The sequence below is a fragment of the Cyprinus carpio genome, chromosome A8 (assembly GCF_018340385.1).
Source record: "Cyprinus carpio isolate SPL01 chromosome A8, ASM1834038v1, whole genome shotgun sequence".
NCBI lineage: Eukaryota > Metazoa > Chordata > Actinopteri > Cypriniformes > Cyprinidae > Cyprinus > Cyprinus carpio.
In genome coordinates, this window is record NC_056579.1 from 27,079,420 (window position 1) to 27,100,566 (window position 21,147).

General features: G+C 43.4%; 1 protein-coding gene across 1 annotated transcript in view; it reads left to right on the forward strand.

Moving 5' to 3' along the window:
* The first annotated feature begins 17,076 nt into the window (after positions 1-17,076).
* LOC109085784 (serine/threonine-protein kinase WNK2-like) overlaps positions 17,077-21,147 on the forward strand; it is an 80,907-nt gene continuing 76,836 nt past the window's right edge. The window contains 2 exon segments of the mRNA XM_042761464.1: positions 17,077-17,624; positions 18,619-19,327. Of these exon segments, the coding sequence (XP_042617398.1) occupies positions 18,719-19,327 (609 nt within the window). The 5' untranslated portion in view covers positions 17,077-17,624; positions 18,619-18,718.

Below are 21,147 nucleotides of genomic sequence, written 5' to 3' on the forward strand. Positions count from 1 at the left end.
GCCTTAATTAAAAAAAATAAAAAATCAATTCAAATTCAAATGAACCCTTCGTACTCTCCATAAGATGTATAACAATACACAGCAAAATCTTTTCATATTTCACTGAGCAGTGGCTGATAGCACTGGATTCACACTCCATCTCTCTTTGTCTTCTCAAACAATGACATTCTCTGTTTTATAGATTTTTGACTGGTAGCGAGATATAGAGATGATCAGAAGTCCATGACTTAATGTGAAACAGCTTTGAAAAAACCAAACAAGCACAATATAAATAAACATGGCTTGACTTAATGGTTGATCTCAGATCAGTGACAGCTGGTGACAGCAGAGCAACACAGGTTGGTAATATGCAATTTGATTAAATGATACTGATTTTTTTAACTTCTATTACTGACTAAGGTCTTATGAAAATATATGTTTCTGAATACAGAGCAGTGCTCGGTCTCTGTCAGATGACAGCATCAGTGTGAGTTGTGACAGGCCACTAAAACTCTTCATGATGATGGGAGGGGCAGTAGTCTATAAACTAATTTATAATGCACATCCAGCTGGGTGTTTGTTACGGTTATGGAATTTTTAGTTGTGTTTTTTCTCATTCCTGTCTCCTGTCTTGCCATCCTTCGTTATCCTGATTATGTCATTCTGTTCACCTGTGTTCATTCAGTCATGTCATTAGTCATTTGTTTGCTTTAGTATTTATACTCTCTGTTCTGTTCTGCCCTGTGCTGGTTATTGTTTGTTGCATTGCTCTCTGCTCCTGGATTCTTTAAGTTTATTAAAAAGTCTCCTTATGGATTATTCTCCTTTGTCATGCATTTATACTTCATCACGTTACAGTGTCAGTGGTTAGAGAGTTGGACTCGTAATCCAAAGGTTGCTAGTTTGAATCTCGGGCCGGCAGGGATTGTCGGTGGGGGGAGTGAATGTACAGTACTCTCTTCCATGACTGAAGTGCCCTTGAGCAAGGCACCGAACCCCAAACTGCTCCCCAGGCGCAGCAGCATATGGCTGTTCATGGTGTGTGTGTGTGTTCACTGCTCTGTGTGTGTGCACTTTGGATGGGTTAAATGCAGAGCACCAATTCTGAGTATGGGTCACCATACTTGGCTGTACGTCACGTCACTTTCACTTTAATAGCTGCTGTATGCACTGGGGATCATTGCTTTCCAAGTACTCTTAGATCCTCTTCGTATAAAGCCTCTGTTTATGCCAAAACTGATTCTGATCCTCCAGAGAGACTGATGTCAACGATACAGCAGCAACAAGTGACATGAAGCCCATACATGTGACAGGGAATTGAAACATATTCCAATCAGTGAAATCAAAATGTAAATTCTGAAGCCACTTCTTCTGGCATTGCTGTCATGACTTTTATTATTACAGCTGCAGGACTTGTTCTCTATTCCCTGTCTAAACTCAATTTATTGGACTAATGATAAGTGTTTTAGAATGGTTTCTCCCTTGTCTAATTAGTCATTCCATTCACCTGTGTTCCCCTTATTACCTCGTTTAGTTGTGTATTTATAGTGTGGTCTGTCCTTTCCTTTCCTTTCTGTCTGGTGTTGAATGTCAACGTGTGTTCCTGCTTGCTCCGTGTTTCCCCAGTTTGGATTATTAAAGACTGTTATTTATGTTTATCTGTTTTTCCTCGTTCCTCATTCCTTTACAGTAGCAGAAGTGTTTTTTTTTTTCATTCTTTCCCCCATGGATGCCCTTACCCGCCCAGAATACCTCCTCCTCAGCAGAGTATGTGAGCGGAGTGGAACGGCAACAATTTCCCCTCCGCACTCAGAGCATTTAATAATCACTCCACTCCAGCTCCACTCCAGGTTCACAATATAACTTCCCTAACTTCCCTTATTACAGGACCTGATAGACCACAGGAGCAACAGTGTTATTCCCATACATTTTCAGTGACAGCCATCAAAGCACTGCTGCTGATATCACGCCACAGACAGGCTCTCTGGTTTCATACAAACACAGCTGGAACCATCTTGCACCTCAGCTATTCTAAAACGAAAGCGGAGGACTTCAGTATAACAGTACTGTAATATTGATTTTTTTTTGTTGTAATGTTGCCAGGATGATAGTTTTGTACACTGTAATGGATTACAACAATATGTTCAATTTTAAAACTATTATTCATTGTCCCTTAAAACTGTTTGTCCTAATTGAGCTTGTTTGTTTGTCAAAATAACATTCTTTTCTGTAAATGCATTGTCTGCTGGTTGATTTAGCTACTTTTCAGTACACCAAATTATATACCACTTAGTACTGTAAGACTGAATATTAAAGTGCAAATTAACACCTGTCCACTCTTGTGGGGTTGCTACTGTTACAATTAAAAATCACAGAAGGGTATAAACATTGGTGTGATGTGAGCAACACTGCTACAACAAATAAAACTGATAATTGGTGAGTTAGATTTATAGTGTGTGAATAATCAAGCATTGACAATTATCAGTCGTATTGGCGACACCAAGGGGCCCCCAGATAAAATTCTGCTTAGGGCCCCATAAAGGCTTGGGCCAGCTCTGCTCCTCCTGCTGCTTGAGCAGGATGAAAGATCGCTCGAGGACCATACCAGACTGTTCCTGTCCTCGCAAATACAAACCTGATTCCAAAAAAGTTGGGACACTGTACAAATTGTGAATAAAAACAGAATGCAATGATGTGGAAGTTTCAAATTTCAATATTTTATTCAGAATACAACATAGATGACATATCAAATGTTTAAACTTAGAAAATGTATCATTTTAAGGGGAAAATAAGTTGATTTTAAATTTCATGGCATCAACACATCTCAAAAAAGTTGGGACAAGGCCATGTTTACCACTGTGTGGCATCCCCTCTTCTTTTTATAACAGTCTGCAAAAGTCTGGGGACTGAGGAGACAAGTTGCTCAAGTTTAGCAATAGGAATGTTGTCCCATTCTTGTCAAATACAGGCTTCTAGTTGCTCAACTGTCTTAGGTCTTCTTTGTCGCATCTTCCTCTTTATGATGCGCCAAATGTTTTCTATTGGTGAAAGATCTGGACTGCAGGCTGGCCATTTCAGTACCCGAATCCTTCTTCTTCGCAGCCATGATGTTGTAATTGATGCAGTATGTGGTCTGGCATTGTCATGTTGGAAAATGCAAGGTCTTCCCTGAAAGAGACGATGTCTGGATGGGAGCATATGTTGTTCTAGAACTTAGATATAACTTTCAGCATTAATGGTGCCTTTCCAGATGTGTAAGCTGCCCATGCCACACGCACTCATGCAACCCCATACCATCAGAGATGCAGCTGTTCCGGAGCTTGCTGGACCGGGAGGTTCGGACGAGGTCGGCTTCCCCCAGTTCCAGCCCCGCCGCTCATATGTCTCTCACGAAGATGGGGCCGTCAGATGACCTGGAGGTGTTTCTGGACTTATTTGAGAGGACTGTCGAGGCATGTGAGTGGCCATCAGACAGCTGGCCGGTGAGAGTGATCCCACTGCTGTCGGGGGAAGCCCAGAAGGCTGCCCAACAACTGCCGGTGCTGAACCTCCTGGTGTACGTGGACTTAAAGTGAACTATTCTCCAAAGGTTTGGCCTCAGCCCCGAGCAACATCGTCAATGGTTCCGGTCATTGGAATTGGCGGAAGCGGGCCGACCCTTTGTCTTGGCGCAGCAGCTCCGGGACTCGTGCCGCAAATGGCTGTTGGCCGGAGGAAGCGACGCCGAGACCATCATCGACAAGGTGGTACTGGAGCAGTTCATCTCCTGACTGCCAAAGAGAACCGCCCAGTGGGTCCAGTGCCACCGGCCGGCGTCGCTGGATCTGGCCATCCAACTGGCGAACCTCTTCCATCCATCTCTCTCTCTCTCTCTCCCTCTGTCTCTCTCTCTTCCCCTTCCCCGAAACCTGTCCCTACTCCCAGGACCCGTTTTGCTGGGCCACCACTGGAGGACGGGGACTGAGCTGCCAGCCGGTTCACGAGGCCCTGACAGGGGAATGGGGTCGCCGCACCTGGAGGGACTCGACGAGGCTCATACCGCCTCCCCACGCCAATTCCGGGCCATTTTGTGGATCGGTGCCCGGTCATGGAGGTGGGGACATTGGTCCGGATCCCGGACGACCCGCAGGCTGCCCCCGATCAAGCCAGGTTGTACCAAATACCTGTGAGTATTAAGGGGGGTACCTATTGGCTTTGGTGGATTCCGGTTGTAACCAGACCTCCATCCATCAAAGCCTGATACAATCTGGGGCATTGGATACGGGCCACATGGTTAAGGTGAGGTGTGTGCACGGGGATATAGTGGAATACTCCGTAAAAGCCATAGTCATCAAATTTAGGGGACAAAAGCATTATGTGGAGGTGGCCATTAGTCCCCATCTCCGGCATCCGCTAATCTTGGGAACCAATTGGGCAGCTTTTGAACAGTTATTGGGGTGTTTAACAGTGGATGCCTCTGGGGAAAAGAGACGGCAGGAAGGGGGGGCGAGCACTCAGGTGGGAGAAACTGTGCCAGGACCCAGTGGGACGGTCTCAGGGGAACCAAGCGGCTTGGCGAGGCTAAACCTCTCCAGTCGCGGTGACTTTCCCCTGGAACAGTCCCAAGACGAGACGCTCAAACATGCGTTTGAACAGGTTCGTTCCATCGATGGGCAGGTCCTCCACCCTGACCGCGCACTCTCCTATCCTTATTTTGCCATTATTAAAGACCGGTTGTATCGAGTGACCCACGACGCTCAAACAAAGGAAGATACAACCCAATTGTTAGTACCACGGAAAAGCATTTCCCGACGGCGAATTGTAATCCAATGGCAGGGCATTTAGGGATGACAGCGACATTAAATCGTCTAATGACCCGATTCTTTTGGCCGGGCATTCACGAGAACGTGCGCAGATGGTGCGCGTCGTGTCGGGAATGTCAGTTGGTGAACCCACCGGCCACCCCAAAAGCGCCATTGCGCCCTCTTCCTCTAGTGCAGGTCCCCTTCGAACGAAGTGGTATGGACCTCATCGGGCCATTAGAACGGTCGGCACGGGGACATTGCTTTGCGTTAGTCATAGTGGACTACGCAACACGATATCTGGAAGCAGTGGCGCTCCGTAACATCTCAGCAAAGAGTGTGGCGGACGCCCTGTTTCATTTAATCTCCCGCGTGGGAATCCCGAAAGAGATTCTCATGGACCAGGGCACCGTATTTATGTCACGCACGTTAAGCGAATTGTACGAATTGTTGGCCATTAAATCTGTACGTACCAGCGTCTATCACCCACAAACGGACGGTCTGGTCGTAGGTTTAATCGCACGTTGAAAACAATGATTTGTAAATTCGTACAAGAAGACGCGAAAAATTGGGACAGATGGCTGGTTTTCCCCCTTCGAGCTTCTTTATGGACGCCAGGCGGATGGAGAGAGAGCTGAGGGAGGTGAGGCAGTTCCTGGGGCTGGCGGGATATTACACGGACTCGTGGGACCGTGAAGCCAGGAAGCAGGACGCTTGATTAAAGTGTATGTGCGTGTGGCGCGATTTTGTTTTATTTTTTGTCTGATCTAATAAAGTTCCCACGAGCCTCAGAACACCGACCCCGATCTCCTTCCTTCTCACTCAACCGAACCTGAGACTATTACACTCCACTTTTTTTTTGCCGCAGCACTGGGGGAATTGGTGATCCTCTGCCCATCTTGACTTCTGAGAGACACTGCCACTCTGAGAGGCTCTTTTTATACCCAATCTTGTTGCCAATTGACCTAATAAGTTGCAAATTGGTCCTCCAGCTGTTCCTTATATGTACATTTAACTTTTCCGGACTCTTATTGCTACCTGTCCCAACTTTTTTGGAATGTGTAGCTCTAAAGATATCCAAAATGAGCCAATATTTGGCATGACATTTCAAAATGTCTCACTTTCAATATTTGATATGTTATCTATATTCTATTGTGAATAAAATATAAGTTTATGAGAATTGTAAATTATTCCATTCCTTTTTTACTCACAATTTGTTTGTACAAAGTGTCCCAACTGTTTTGGAATCGGGTTTGTATTACCAGCTACCCGGACGACGTCTAAATGTAACCCCTCTCTCCCGGGTCCTCACCGCCACACCTCGTCCTCGCTCCGAGTGGGCCTCAAACCCAGGTCTTCGGCATGGGAGGCGGACGCACTAACAAGGAGGCTAAATGACTGCAGCCAATAACGTCAGTCACTAGTGCGTCTCTTGAAATCAGGGGAGTGAGGTTTACCTGTGTAAGGGAAACAGGTCAATTTAGCTCAAAGGGAATCATTTAAGATTTTAAAGGGAATTTGAACAGAATCACTGTTTCACGGCTGATCACTGAAACGGCCAGCGATTCACTGAACGAGCCGTATAACATCAAATCTGCGCTGGATATTAATATCCAAAGTATAGTGAAAACACTATTAATTAGCACAGTAACAAGATCGGCAGTTTAAGACATTAACTTGTGAGCACAAAACACAAGATACTTCTCTTTCAATATAAATAAGGCTTTATTAGATAAATCTAAGACATATAAACTAATCTAACACATAAGCACACGCACTCACACATTCACACAAGTTGCAGGAGGATAGAACGTTAGGAAAGAGTGAGTTTAAGAGAATGAAAATGTGAAATCCCAAGTTTACAGCAATACGTGAAATTGCATAGCCATGAACAACCATTTAATCACTTAATTAACCCTCGCACTGAGTTCCTCAATGAGGTTAAAATTATATTAGATAACACCAGTACAGATGTGAGTCTGGAGGTTACTTGCGTTGCCTGTTTAACGGGGTTCCCTTTGTTGTCGCTGAAAAGGGGGTTTCCCGAAGTTGCTGATTGGCTGGAAGTTCAGTAGTCGTTGAAGTGACGTCTTGGGAAGCCCGTGGTTGGGCGTTGGCTGAAGATGCTGAGTTGTGGGCTGGCTGAAGTTTCAGACGGGCACTCGAGGTCAGACTCGGAGACACGGCGTTACTAAACTTAACTCAGAACACGAACTCTCGAACGGAAAAGAAAAGAAACTAAAGTAAAAGGACAGAAGTAAAGTTTGACGAGACTAGGTGGTGTTTCTTCTCATCGTGGCTAAGTAGCAGCAGGCGTGCAGGCCGAAGCACGCTGGAACGGCGCTCAAAGAACGCTAAAAGTGATGACAAAGCATGACTAAAAGCTAAAGCTAAAAGCAAAGCTAAAAGCAAAATTTGATGGTGTCCTGAGTATTTAAACTGGCCTTTTGGCCACACCTCAAATGTTGTCTTGACCAATTAGATATTGTCTTTTTCTCGTGGTGTTGCGATGTTTGTCCCACCCATTCATAAATCATATGTTATCTTATCAAGCTCGTGGTCCGAATTTTCCCGCTCTTGCAGGGTATAATTTTGACATGATTCCTATAACAAGAATATGATACATTTGATAAATAACTGATGGTCAGAAACGTTTCAAGCAAGAATATTCGAACACACACATACTAAACATGAATATGATCCCTTAAGCTATTCAAGAGTTATTTAAAAAGACATACACAATAAATGATTAGAAACATTAAAATCAAATGTGGGGGTTACATGTATGATATGGAGTTGAGCAATGGACTGATATCCATTTAGAAGTCTTTTTTTGAGTTCATTTTGGTGCATATATGCATTGGAAGGCATTCTCTGTGCCATTCTGGGGAGTAAGGATATGTCCTGTGGAGACCAGAGGGGTTAACAGGTCTCTTTAGGAATTTCAGTCTGGTTTTGCTAGGTGGGGGGAAGTCAATCCAACGATCTTGTTTAATCTCATGGCTTTACATGTGAGGTTTAGACTGTCCATTCTTCGATTACTTGCCCCAAATTAGACAATCTCTTCTTCCGAATTGAAATTGTCAATAATTGTTCCAATGGTGTTAATGTTGAAAGCTGTTCTCTGAAAGAGTTGGTTGGTTATCAGATTGTGGTGCTGGGAGTTGATTTACAACATCCTGCCTTTCTGTGGAATTCGGCTCATGTTTCAACCAGGCTCCCGATCGAATCTTTAATTTGTCTGGTTCACGCTACATACCCCCCTTCGATCGGCGAGGTGTTTAGCTGAAGACATCGTCGATCGCTGGAGAAACAAAGGCAGAAGAAGCAGACAAACACAGCAAACAACAAGACAACACCTCCATGACAGTTACTGTACTGGTGCAGGCATCAGGTTATTTAGGTACACGTGGTTAAGTTCCATTAGTCAATGTAGTTTAGTACATTGAGGATAGTTTAGATCGTCTTGGAAATTGTTTTTATTTTGATTCATCAATCAAATTTGTGGTTAACTTTGTTTAGTTCTTCTAGGTTGTCTTAATTTAAACGTTTACCGTTAATTTTCTAGTAACATCATTTGCAATGAAATGAGTTGACCTATCGTGCATGGAGCTCTCTGGCTTCCATTCAGTTTAGAGTGGCTGGCTGATATTAGGTGTGGTGAGTCAATCCTAATATCAGACCGTCGACCCTTGCAGGGTGTCTAGGTGTTTCACCTACTCAGGAAAGAGGGGAAGGAGAAGGATAGGTAAAAGAAGAACAAAAACAAAACAAAGCTGCTGTGGGTTTTCCTAGCATGGCTTACAACTGCTGTTGAGCTAGGATGTCATGTACCTTAACTTAGTGTCAGATGTTATAACCTATTGTGAGGATGGCTGCATGTTTCTTCATGGAGGGTATATGTAACTTTGTTACACTAAAATTTGGACATTCTACCTGTGGGAAGAATGGGTTTGTTGAATGTGTTATCAGTAGATGTGGTTACCTCTGGGTGTAGGTAATGTTGTGTGTGTGAAGGTGTAGTGTATGTGTGGTCAGATCTGTTTCAGTCTGTGTTGTCTCCCCCCTTTGCTTGTATGTCACTGAAGACTGGCTTTCTGCATCCTTGGCTTGGATGAGGGCGTGTCCATGGTCTAATGGGGGTCAGTCCAGCAAGTTCTTTAGCAGACAGTCGGCGGTAGTTTGGCAGGGCTGTGTGAAGCTGGGTTGCAAAACTTTGTCTCCTATGTTGCTTAGCAGACAGTCGGAGGTTTCTGGCTGTGGCAGACTTTCTGACCTTCTGTGCTCTGGTGGTTGCTGTTGCACAGACAGGAATGTGGTTCTTGGAGTTGGAATTCATTTGACAGTTTGTTAGTGAGCGTTGGGTGACTGAGGTGATGTTTTTTAGTACCTCAGATTTTTCATCAACGGTTGGCCGTGAAAGACTTGTTCGTTCCGGGTGGTTGTTGAACAGGTGCTTGTCATCTCTGATGTGGTGTACCAGGTGATCATCGGCCTTCCATTCTGTCGCTGGTCACAGCGAGCATGACTCAACTTTGTGGTCATATGTGTGAAACTGGTCTTGAAGGAACTCTTTCAGTTGTCTCATGACTTGTTCCATGTCTTCTGACGGTAAGCTTTCATGTTCTTGTGAATACTCAGCACTGTGCATGTCTGAGTGGTGCTGAGGTGGGTTTCGTTGTCGCTTACCCACATGACTTTCTCTTGGATGAGTCAGGTGATTACCTTTGGATGTCTGGTTAGGTTTCCAGTTATTCTTATCCTTTTGGTTTCTTGAGAAGCGTGGCTGGTCCCATGGATTTTTCCAGCGGTTGGGCTGAAAACGGTTGTGGACATGGGTGTCACGTTCTCTGTGCTCTTGATGGAAGACTCTGGTGTTGTGATGCCACTGGGTGTCGTCCAATGCAAGGCTTGAGTCTTTGTTGACAGAGTTCAGAGTGTGGAGGTTTTGTTACCTTTCTTTGAGGCCATCTTCTGCTTGTTATAGGCCTTCTGTGTTAGGTCACGCAACTGTTGGATGGTCATGGAGTGTGAACAGGCCATGACACCTAGATGGTGGCTGACTCCAGGGTAGAGATTCTTTAGGAAGAGGCTTTTGAAGTTCACATCCTCTTCAAGGTCAGGCTTGTTGTGTGCACCAAAGTAGGCTTGTCGGAGTCGGTTGTAGTAAGCTTTTGGAGTCTCTTGTCGACCTTGTTTGGTTTCCAAGGCAGTCAACAGTCCATGTTCAGACTCTGGGTCTGTAAACTCTTTAATCAGGACCTCACAAAGTAGCTGGTAGTTTGACTTTGTTTGACTAGGCTGTCGATCTAGGAAGTTTCGTACCTCAGGACTGGACGTGGCTCTAATGATGTATAACCTGTCTCTGTCAGTCACATGAGGTCTCATTTCCAGATGAAATTCGATATCTTGCAGGTAAGCCTGGATGTCGTGGCCCTCTGTGGAGTTCGGGTTGAACCTGCTGATGTTTTCAGACAGCTTGCTGAGGTCTTTGATGGTCATCCCGTGTGCAGCTCCAAGGTCTTGGACGGGAGGTTTTCTTTCGTTGGCAGGAAAGGGTTGTGTGGCGAAGGCAGGTGAGGTTTTAGGTTGTGGCCCTTCACTCCTTTCGTCATATGCCAGTTCTTGGACGTGGGACTCTGCTCTGCTCAGCAGTGATGAGGCTAAGAGATGTTTCTCTTTCCTTGGCTCTTGTTTCTGCTTGTAAGCATATTGGAGTTCTTTTCTGACCATGTAGAGGTCATCGTTGGTATGGTCTAGTTGTTGGGTCAGATTGTCCATTTCAGTTCTGTACCTTTCAAGGTGGTCTTTCAAAGCACTGATTTCAGAGTTCTTGTCTATGATGTCATTCTTGGCTTTCTCTAGTAGCTGTTCGGCATACTGGAGTCTGTTTACCAGGTCTCTCTGGGCAGCTGTTGCATGTTGCTGGTCGAGCTGAGCTGCTGCCAGGGCTGCTTGGAGCTTCTTAACTTGTTCCGTTGTTTCCTGCTCCCTCTCGTTGGGTGCTTTGAGTTGATCTTGAACTTTCACTTCCAGCTTGTCTATGCGACGTTGAGCACGTGTCAGCTCCTCTGGAAAAGAAAAGAAACTAAAGTAAAAGGACAGAAGTAAAGTTTGACGAGACTAGGTGGTGTTTCTTCTCATCGTGGCTAAGTAGCAGCAGGCGTGCAGGCCGAAGCACGCTGGAACGGCGCTCGAAGAACGCTAAAAGTGATGACAAAGCATGGCTAAAAGCTAAAGCTAAAAGCAAAGCTAAAAGCAAAATTTGATGGTGTCCTGAGTATTTAAACTGGCCTTTTGGCCACACCTCAAATGTTGTCTTGACCAATTAGATATTGTCTTTTCTCGTGGTGTTGCGATGTTTGTCCCACCCATTCATAAATCATATGTTATCTTATCAAGCTCGTGGTCCGAATTTTCCCGCTCTTGCAGGGTATAAATTTGGACATGATTCCTATAACAAGAATATGATACATTTGACAAATAACTGATGGTCAGATACGTTTCAAGCAAGAATATTCGAACACACACATACTAAACATGAATATGATCCCTTAAGCTATTCAAGAGTTATTTAAATAGACATACACAATAAATGATTAGAAACATTAAAATCAAATGTGGGGGTTACATGTATGATATGGAGTTGAGCAATGGACTGATATCCATTTAGAAGTCTTTTTTTTTGTTCATTTTGGTGCATATATGCATTGGAAGGCATTCTCTGTGACATTCTTGGGAGTAAGGATATGTCCTGTGGAGACCAGAGGGGTTAACAGGTCTCCTTAGGAATTTCAGTCTGGTTTTGCTAGGTGTGGGGGGAAGTCAATCCAACGATCTTGTTTAATCTCATGGCTTTACATGTGAGGTTTAGACTGTCCATTTCTTCGATTACTTGCCCCAAATTAGACAATCTCTTCTTCGAATTGAAATTGTCAATAATTGTTCCAATGGTGTTAATGTTGAAAGCTGTTCTCTGAAAGAGTTGGTTGGTTATCAGATTGTGGTGCTGGGAGTTGATTTACAACATCCTGCCTTTCTGTGGAATTCGGCTCATGTTTCAACCAGGCTCCCGATCGAATCTTTAATTTGTCTGGTTCACGCTACACCTGCATAGCACCTACTCACTGGCCTCCGTTACACTCACCCCCCTAAACCTTACTCCCATCCGGGTCATGGCACCAATGTAACCCCTCTCTCCTGGCTCCTCACCGCTGCACCTCATCCTCACTCCAAGTGGGCCTCAAACCCGGGTCTCCGGCATGGAAGGCAGACGCACTAACAAGGAGGCTCCATTACACAAAGATGGTCCTCGAGCAGAATTTGCTGCGTTTGTGGAGTGGATACTGGTGGGAAACAGATTGCCTCTCACCGTCTGTCCCGTGGTTGATCTCTCCAGTTCCACTCCCGACCCAGAGCCCAGACCACCATCTCCCCACTGTGCAGAGCAGAAGCCCAAGCCCACCGATGACGGAGAGCTGGAGCCCACCACGACCGACGAGCCATCACATCTAGGAGCAACAGAGCTGTGGATCGCCATGGAGCAAGAGCTGCGTGGACAGTGAGAGTGCGGAGAGGAGCTCAGTCCCTGAGTTGAGCACTGCTGTTCCCCTGTCAGTCGCGCTCCCCATTCTGGGAGTCACAATTTGCCTGCCCTGAAAGCCCGGAGGCTCACAAATGCCCGCCCACCTGCCCGCTCCTGCCTCCTCCACCGCTGTTGTCTGTCAGTCCCCATCGTCACCGTAACTGGAGAATCCCTTGCCTTCGCCTTTAGCCTCTGAATCCCGGACTCTGCTTCGACCCGTCACTCCACCATGGCTCCTAGCTTCCTCCTCTCCGCCATGGCCCATCAGTCCACTTGCTCCGCTGGGCTCCCTTGTCCCTCTGGCTCCGCCTTGGTCTGTTGTCGACCATCTGACCATCGGGATGTTTTCAGTAGGTCTGTTGTCTTGATGCCAATATTTTATCTGTAAATATTCCACTGAGCAGTGACTGATAGCAATGGTTCAAAGAGTAAAAACAGAAATAAGACAATGACCTGAAGTTCAGTCAGGAAAGTCTGTTTGACACAAACTGAGAGACCCTTGACATGTAATCTGCTAGTAATGGTGCAGGCCATGGCCACTCACATATCTGGTGCCAAAGAGCTTACAAACTCTACATTTAAACGGTGTGCTTCAGTGCTGACTGTAAGCCAGTGTTGAAGCAAGTTAACACTGTTCTTCTGACACCCTCCTCCCCCAGCACCACCTGTCTAAGTCTGCTGCAGTAGATATGATGTTTGTCTGATGCAACAGCATGTTCAGGGAGCTGTAAAGGGTGAATTTGGGCCCCTGCTCCAGCACGGCCTTCAGCTGTGACGCGTTAGCCATTAGCAGAGCCATGTCCAGCATGCTCTCCAGCGCACTCTTCTTATTGGCATAGTGGTTCATGTTTAGAGGGGTGTGCGACAGGCCAAGACTGTGAGAAACCTGACGAGAGAAACATGGAGGGAGGACCGTTATCATGCTAAAGCCTCATCAGTAATATTAGGAGACACTACTGCTATACCAATTACTGAATGACAGATCTTTGCACTGACTATTTTTTGTTCACACAAGCCTCTCCCTTGAGCCCGCTTTGCTTGTTTTTTCCTGCCTTTAAACTGAATATAGTGTGAGTGAATGAGATTATATTGCTTTGTACTGAGTCTCTTAGTCATGTGGATAGCCATACTTGTTTTGGTGAAAAATGACTTTTACAAATTAATTTGTTTATTGATTTTAATGATGCAAAGACTTAACAAGGAGCTCTGTAATTCTCATGTGTCTCAAAGGCAGTTGCTCAGCTGCCACAGGAGTGATTGGAAATCTGTCAAATCTGAATTAATAATTTTGGTGAAAGATTTCAAAAGATTTGAGTCATTTGAGTTTTGGGATGAATCAATATTCTCATCACAAGAACTGTTGTTTATCATGTATACAAGGTTTGAATATCAGCCCAACTAACATTGCATATATTCATGGGCAGTAGAGGATGAGCTAATACCTTGATTTATAATGAACTGTAAAGACCTTAATGAGCACACTGACCTTACATAATAAATGGTATGGGATTCTTGGCACCAGTGTGTGATTTATCTAGAAGTTTATTGAGTGTCATAATCTGAATGAGGAATTTCTGGTGTCAAAGTAGCTTGAAGAATAATAAAGAGAGAGCTGATTCTGGCACTTCTCCTGGCCAAACAGACTAGTGAGGACTCAATTACTGCACTTTCTAATACAAATTTCTAAATTTTTAATACACAAGTTTCACAATTTGAGCTGAATTACTGAAATAAATGAACTTTTCCAAGGCATTTTAATTTATTGAGATCCACCTATATGTGGCTGGATTTTGATGTGAGAGACAACAGGAGATGGACTTTTTCACTGGAGGAAGTGTTATTATGGATTCATATTTTAGTTAAAAGCATCTTAATGCTGGATTTGTTTCAGCTTTAGTCTTCTCCAGATGTTAACTGATGGACTGGACTGGAGTGCTGTGGATTACTTGTGGATTATTGTGATGTTTTTATCAGCTGTTTGGACTCTCATTCTGACGGCACCCATTCACTGCAGAGCATTCATTGCTGAGACACTGATGCAATGCTACATTTCTACAAACCTGATGAAGAAACAAACTCATCTACTCCTTGGATGGACTGAGGATAAGTGTTTTTTTTTTTGTTTTTTTTTTAAGGAAATTCTCATTTTTGGGTAACTATTCCTTTAAATAGTGCATTTCTGTCCTTCTTCCTTCCAGTTTTCGTCTGCTGACTGTGCATTCGTAATGACAAGACACCACTCTTCACTCTCTCATGCTGTTGATCTCAGGTTGGCTGCACTCCAGCGGCTGATCGATCCACCCTAGGCAAATTACATTTCCCTGATTCTCTACAGAGCTTTTAGTCACACTGCTCTCAGACACACACACACACACACACACACACACACACACACACACACACACACACACACAGAGAGAGATTAGTTGTACAACTCTCAAAGCTCCCAACAGCACAATCTGTGGCCCAACTCAACTCTAGTGCACTCAAAGTCAACTTGAAACACACACACGCTCACACACATCACAGTGTTGTATTGACTCTGCCCACAGACAGACAGCAGTCACTCATCATAATAACTGGAAAGATTCAGCTCGGTCCAGTACAGCCACACTCACAAACACACACCTTACATAAGAGACAGTGACAGCTCAGATGACATGAAATAGCATTTCATAAACGAACATCAGTTCCTCCTTGTGTTTTTTAAGTGAAGCTCTTTTACATAAAAACCCAATCATATTTATGGGCAGTTGTGTACTTTCATAAGATATTCCTGTATTCCTGCTCTTTGAGGCCTGAGATGGACATCAACTTTGTGCTCTTCTAAAGTTTTGATCCTGGCCTTCATGAATCTTTGTATATGGGGATATTATCATACTGGAATATGAATATCATGAGAGAACTGGGACACATTTTGGTTCTGTCATTTGTTGGTATATCTGTTTCTGGTCTCATTTGCTCTGCCAGTCTGTGAGATGTTTTCACCCATTTTATCACTCAATAGCACACAAACCAAAAATGAACAGCCTATAAAACAGCAGTGTAAGTCACAGCAGTCAGTGGCATTCGGACAGACCTGAAAGAACACTTGTGTTCAGCTAACAGCTCTAGAAATACTGAAAAAAACATGAAAGACTTAGATTCTGCAGTCATTTTCTCGCTAGCAGGTTTAGCATCTGTCTGTGTGACCCACCTGCAGACCAGATGCTGTGTTTAATTCAGCAGTGTCTGCCGCCATCGCTGACACCGTGCTGTTCTCCTGCGCTTCAGTGTCGTCACTTAGACCTCAGACAGCAGTATTTCTGAGCAGATGCAGGGTCTGATGGGAAGAGTTCCTCTTATTTGGCTTGGTACATGATCTATCAGCTGATGTGAGGTGGTGATGTCTTGTTCACACTCATCCAGTATTTATGTTCTTGCTCACTCATGTATTCACTGTCTGAACTGTTTGAGCTCTACATTGCATTTAGTACTTCTTGTACACTGCATACTAGTTATAATTCATACTTCTCGTATTACATTTGTCCAGTAAAGAGAATGATTACAATAAACTTAACTTATATTCATAAAACTGCATATGCAAATGCATTGGCTTGGCTACAAATACATTCTATTTATATAAAAGTCTTATTTTGAAAGGCACACGTCTTGACTGTAGATGTAGAGAAATAGAAAGTGCCACGACTCAAATTTCACTGTGAATATCCGAGCCGAACCTTTTATTGTCCAGCTGCGGGTTGTGTTACATGTGCAGGTAATTCAATAACACACACCTTCATGACAGGCTTTAGTCTGTAAAACATGCATTTGGTTTTAAATACTCTAATCTTGTTCAAAACTTGAATAAGCCATTTAATTTTTCTGTCTTATCTTGAATGAAAGAACACCTGGAATGCTCTCTGAGACACTGAAATGTTGTTTTGTACATTCTGATGATTCCTCTTCCTTCCTTCATGAAATGCCTAAATGACAAAAGAACAGTGTCATCGTTTGCTCACTCTCATCATGTTCCGAACCCATATGACCTTCTTGTGGAATGTTTAGCAAAATGTTAGAGCTGCTCTTTTCCACAGAGTGAATGCATACCATGAACCAGGAGCTGCCAAGCTCCAAAAATGACAATAGATAAATAAATATAAGTCATTAAATCATTGTTTTCAGGGCCAGACTAGAATCAGATGCCAAAAGCAAACATCAAATTGTGCTAATTTACCTTCAAGGTATATGGAAGCTTGTTTCTGCCACTTGATAAATATTAATGGTAATAAAAAAAAATAATGAAAAAGGTAATTGTGTTTTTTATCTCACAATTCTGACTTTTATTTATGAAAATTGCGAGATATAAACTTGTAATTCTAAGAAAAAAAGTCTGAGTTGGGAGATATAAACTCACAATTGTGAGAAATAAAGTCAGAATTGTGAGAGAAAACGTTGCAATTACCTTTTCTATTTTTGTCTTTGTGGTGAAAAAAGCTAAATGTAAATTCTGAATTGAGAGAAAAGAAGTCTGAATTCTGAGATGAAAGAGAAGAAATGTAAGAATTGTGAGATAAAGCCGCCACTACCATTTTATTTTATTTTTTTATTTCGTGGCAGAAACAGACTTCTGTACACAGTTTGCTGTAAGAGCTTGACCTTTATCTCATGCCCAAATCTCAGCTAGTCAAACAGTGACTCATCTTTTATGAATGGTTAAAATACTGGTGTCCGGACAGACACCGAGAACACTTTGAAAACCCTTTCCAGACAGAAATGGAAACGAGGAGAGGATTCCTTATGTCACGATGGACAGCTTCTGCTTGAACTAATGGCACGAGATGAACAGGTATACGCTTCCTCTTCACCGCCTGCTGTTGCTGGATGGAAAAGAGCTGCGTGGAACTCCTGCGAAATCTCTCCTTCTGCAGAAACGATGTGACAGGTGCGGGGCCGTCGCTGATCCTGCTGTGACGAGGAGGCAGAGGAATGTTTGGAATGTTTCATCTGATTGGATCAGCCGCTCCTGTGCGCGCGATAGGCGTGGAGCAGCAGAGACGCTAAAGCAGGATTCAGCAGTACTTTTCAAACGGAGAAATTTCCAGGCATGGCGAGGTGCGACACGAGTGCGACGATAGCGTGCGTTTAAAGACACATCGAGACATGCGCAAAGCGAGCGCCGTGCAGCGCGTGATGTATTGAGCGATCCTCGTCAAACACCGCCGCTGCGCCCTGATGATCTTCCACCATCAAGCAGCGCGACACTCGAGGCTTCAGCAGCAGCAGCAGCAGCAGCAGATGTGAGTTCTCATCATCGCTGCTTCGTGTTCGGTGCACATGATGGAGGATGTGAGCGCTGAATGTGTGCCGCACCTGCAGTCGCTCGCGCTCATCATCTTCAGCATCAGCGCAAGCCGCTCGCTGTATCCTCTTACTGGGTAGATACAGACTTCAACGAGGCGTTTAACGATGTTGACTTAGCCGCTATATTTTGCAACTCTTAAAAATATTCCAGATAAAAACAGTGTATTTATAAACATTGAACTGTTATGATTAAGCCTTCGTCGATTAGATTAGCATTGGTTAGCATTTAGAGGCCAAATCCTTACATTGACATTTGCCCATGCAGTAAATATGTATCATGTTTCATCACCTTTTCCCGGTCATTCCTGGTTTGTTTTTGTAAAACTTGTTTTATTGCAAAAAGGGGTAATTATATTGACGTATGAAAAAATAAAATGATGTATTTATGTATGGAAATGTATACTTTGGAACATTTTGACAATAATGACAAACTTGATTGAGCATTAATTTAAGAAAAACGTAAAAGATGTGTGATTTTATGTGCGTTCTGTATATATGCAAATTAATGCATATTTAATTGACACCTAATTTGCATAGAAGTTTAAATGAGCCACCAATAATATAAAACTTGTAGTTCATATTAAAGAGAAAATTATTGCCTCTTTACCATTAGTAATTTTAACAGTATTATTTTCCCTGGCATTTTTTTTTTCTTTTAGAAAAGTGCAGAAAACACTTTTTTTAAAAAAAAAAAGTTCAGCTCAACCAAACCCAGATTAATTATTTTCTTCTGTGAAACAAAAGAACATTTGCTTCAGTGTCACAAAAAAAGGGAAAAAAAAGACACCTTTGTGCATGTGGTGCTTTCTGTTGGCAAATGTGGCAGGCGTATTGTGCAGAGATATCAAGATCTGTTAGCAGTTGTGGCATAACCTGAAACAGAATATGATTCTTGAGTGCCGTTGTGATGAATATGTTGTGTTCCCACAGATACCGCTGATGTTTGGTAAAATGTGTCAGTGCTGCCGCTCCCCTGTGGTTCAGTCCTGAGCGGCGCCAGCATATACTGAACGTGTGACTGATTTAAACCATGGAGCCCAAACCTGACTGCTGCCCTTCATCTGTGCCCAACTCTCAGTGTGACCTGAAGCTCAACATCTACGAGACCATCAGTGAGGGGAATGTGAATAAACTGGAGAGCTCAGCGCTGGTGCGCGCCGGCAGCGACCCGAGCTCCTACCCGTCATCCAGACGCCAGAGGTTCATCCGCAGGAGCCTGTGGTTCACCGATAATGACGAGCACCAGCCGGACGATTGTGCCCCAGAGTGTGAGGAGCAGAATAAGATGCTCAGCATCAACCTGCGGACCATTGTGGACCGTTCTCTGGCCGCCCGATCCAGTTTACCAGAAGGATCTCACACGGAGAGCCAGACGGCTCAGAAAGACCGGGACAGCACCATCGCAGACGAGGAGAAGGAGAGAGCGGACCTCAAAACGGATACGACGGATGGAGTTAAGACTAACATAAAGGCGGCCAGTGAGGAGAACGAGGAGGAGGCTGAGATGAAGGCTGTGGCCACATCTCCTGGTGGACGCTTTCTCAAGTTTGATATCGAGATCGGCCGTGGCTCCTTCAAGACGGTCTACAAGGGCCTGGACACGGACACCTGGGTGGAGGTGGCCTGGTGTGAACTTCAGGTGCGTTTCCATGTGTGTTCTCATGGTTCAGTGGGTACGTAAACAGTGATGGTCATACCATGGTACTTTCTCTGCTGAAGAGACCAGTTTAAGCTGGTTTTAAGCTGGTCTCCCAGCAGGTGGTTTTCAGAAGGTTCAGCTGGTCCCCTGTTGACTGAGCTATGATGCTGCTTTTATATGTCCTGCATAACTTGCTTTGTACATGGTATTATTGGAGTACCGTGGTACTGTTACTCTACATGTCCCAAAACCATGGTAGTAACATGGCTGGTCTAGTCTTGGCTCTTCATTGTCTGCGGCTGTTTGTTTTCACCGGCTGTATTAGTGTTTCAGGCTGTGCACTCGTGGTTTAGTGTTTCATTAAGGTCCCTCTTTAATGGGGCGTCGTTAATGAGTCCCAAATGAAGAAATGACCACCATTATACAGGTCTATTGTATAAAAGTGTCAGATCATGAAGCTTGAGTCACTTTGTGACATTTTGAAAGTTCTGAAGATTAGGAATTTGATTGTAGCATCACAGAGTGAATGTCAACAGCAGGAATTATCTGTAATCATCTGTAATCTTTGCAGGTACTCAATGTTCCAGATCTTCCAAAGTTTGAAAAGCTGATTTAGGAGCTTTTTTAATACTGATTTTCCATAGTTGTTAACATCATATTCAATACCTGCTAATGTTTTCACACAGAAGTCCTACAGTAATTCTTCATGTATGAAAATATTCAATAGGCCTAAGTCTTTAAACAAACTGAAAACACAAATGCAAAAACCTCAGGCTGCCAGTGACCTGGGACACACGGAATCTGTTTCAAAATGTTTATGTATGTCATTACTACAAATTAAATAGCAAAGTAGCATTTCATATCCGCCACAACCAGTGCTTCATTCCTGCTACTTTTTTTGTGGGAAAAAAGAAACAATTCAGTGCATGAGTGAACTGAACAAATCATTCAGACCGAATACGTGTAATGTTGAAATGTTCAATGGCAAATTTAGGGTGAAAAAGACCACAAAGCACATTGAAGTAGAGCTGTGGCCTCCAACGATTATGAAAATACAATAATCTAGATTATTGCGGGATTAAATGATTATTGCACCCCTTTATGTCCCCTTTCCAGCGGTGTGTTTCACTCCTCCATATTTTCACGTGCAAATCAATAAAATCATGTAACATGACGTTTGCAAAACGGGATGTGCTTGATTTATTACATATAATTAGATTTATTCATGTTTTTAAACTTGCGCTGTTCCTCAGGAGGCTTACTGTGCGTGCGCTCAGAGACGGAACAGAACACGGACGAGTAAAGTCAACTTTTAGCTTAAGGTGTGCGCCTAAATGTTCAAATACACACAGACATGTGTTAAAATGTGGCACTTGGTGATTATTATTCACGTAACCCTTGTCTGTTATGCCTCGAGTGAAAAGGAATTGAGAATGAAAATGTGCGTAATAGTAAGTTGGAATCCGTGCAGCTCTTAAAGTGACAGCAGCCTAATATTCCTGCTGCCGACTGTTTACTTAATATTAATCAAACAACAAAAGACAAAGACAGAATCACTCACTGCTCTTGACTGAAGGACTTTATAATCTTTAATAAGAAACTAAGTTTAATTCTTACAGTGAAGACTGCTGTTTTATTTTACATTTGAATATTCAATTTCTGTAGTAGCTGTTAGCTGAATATTTCAGACTTGCATAAAAAACTTAAAGCACTGTTTGTTTCATTTATATATTTTTTCTATTGTATTAGTCCTTTGCTTTTTTATTATTACCGACTGTTTAATGACTTGCAATATATATATATATATATTATATATTTTT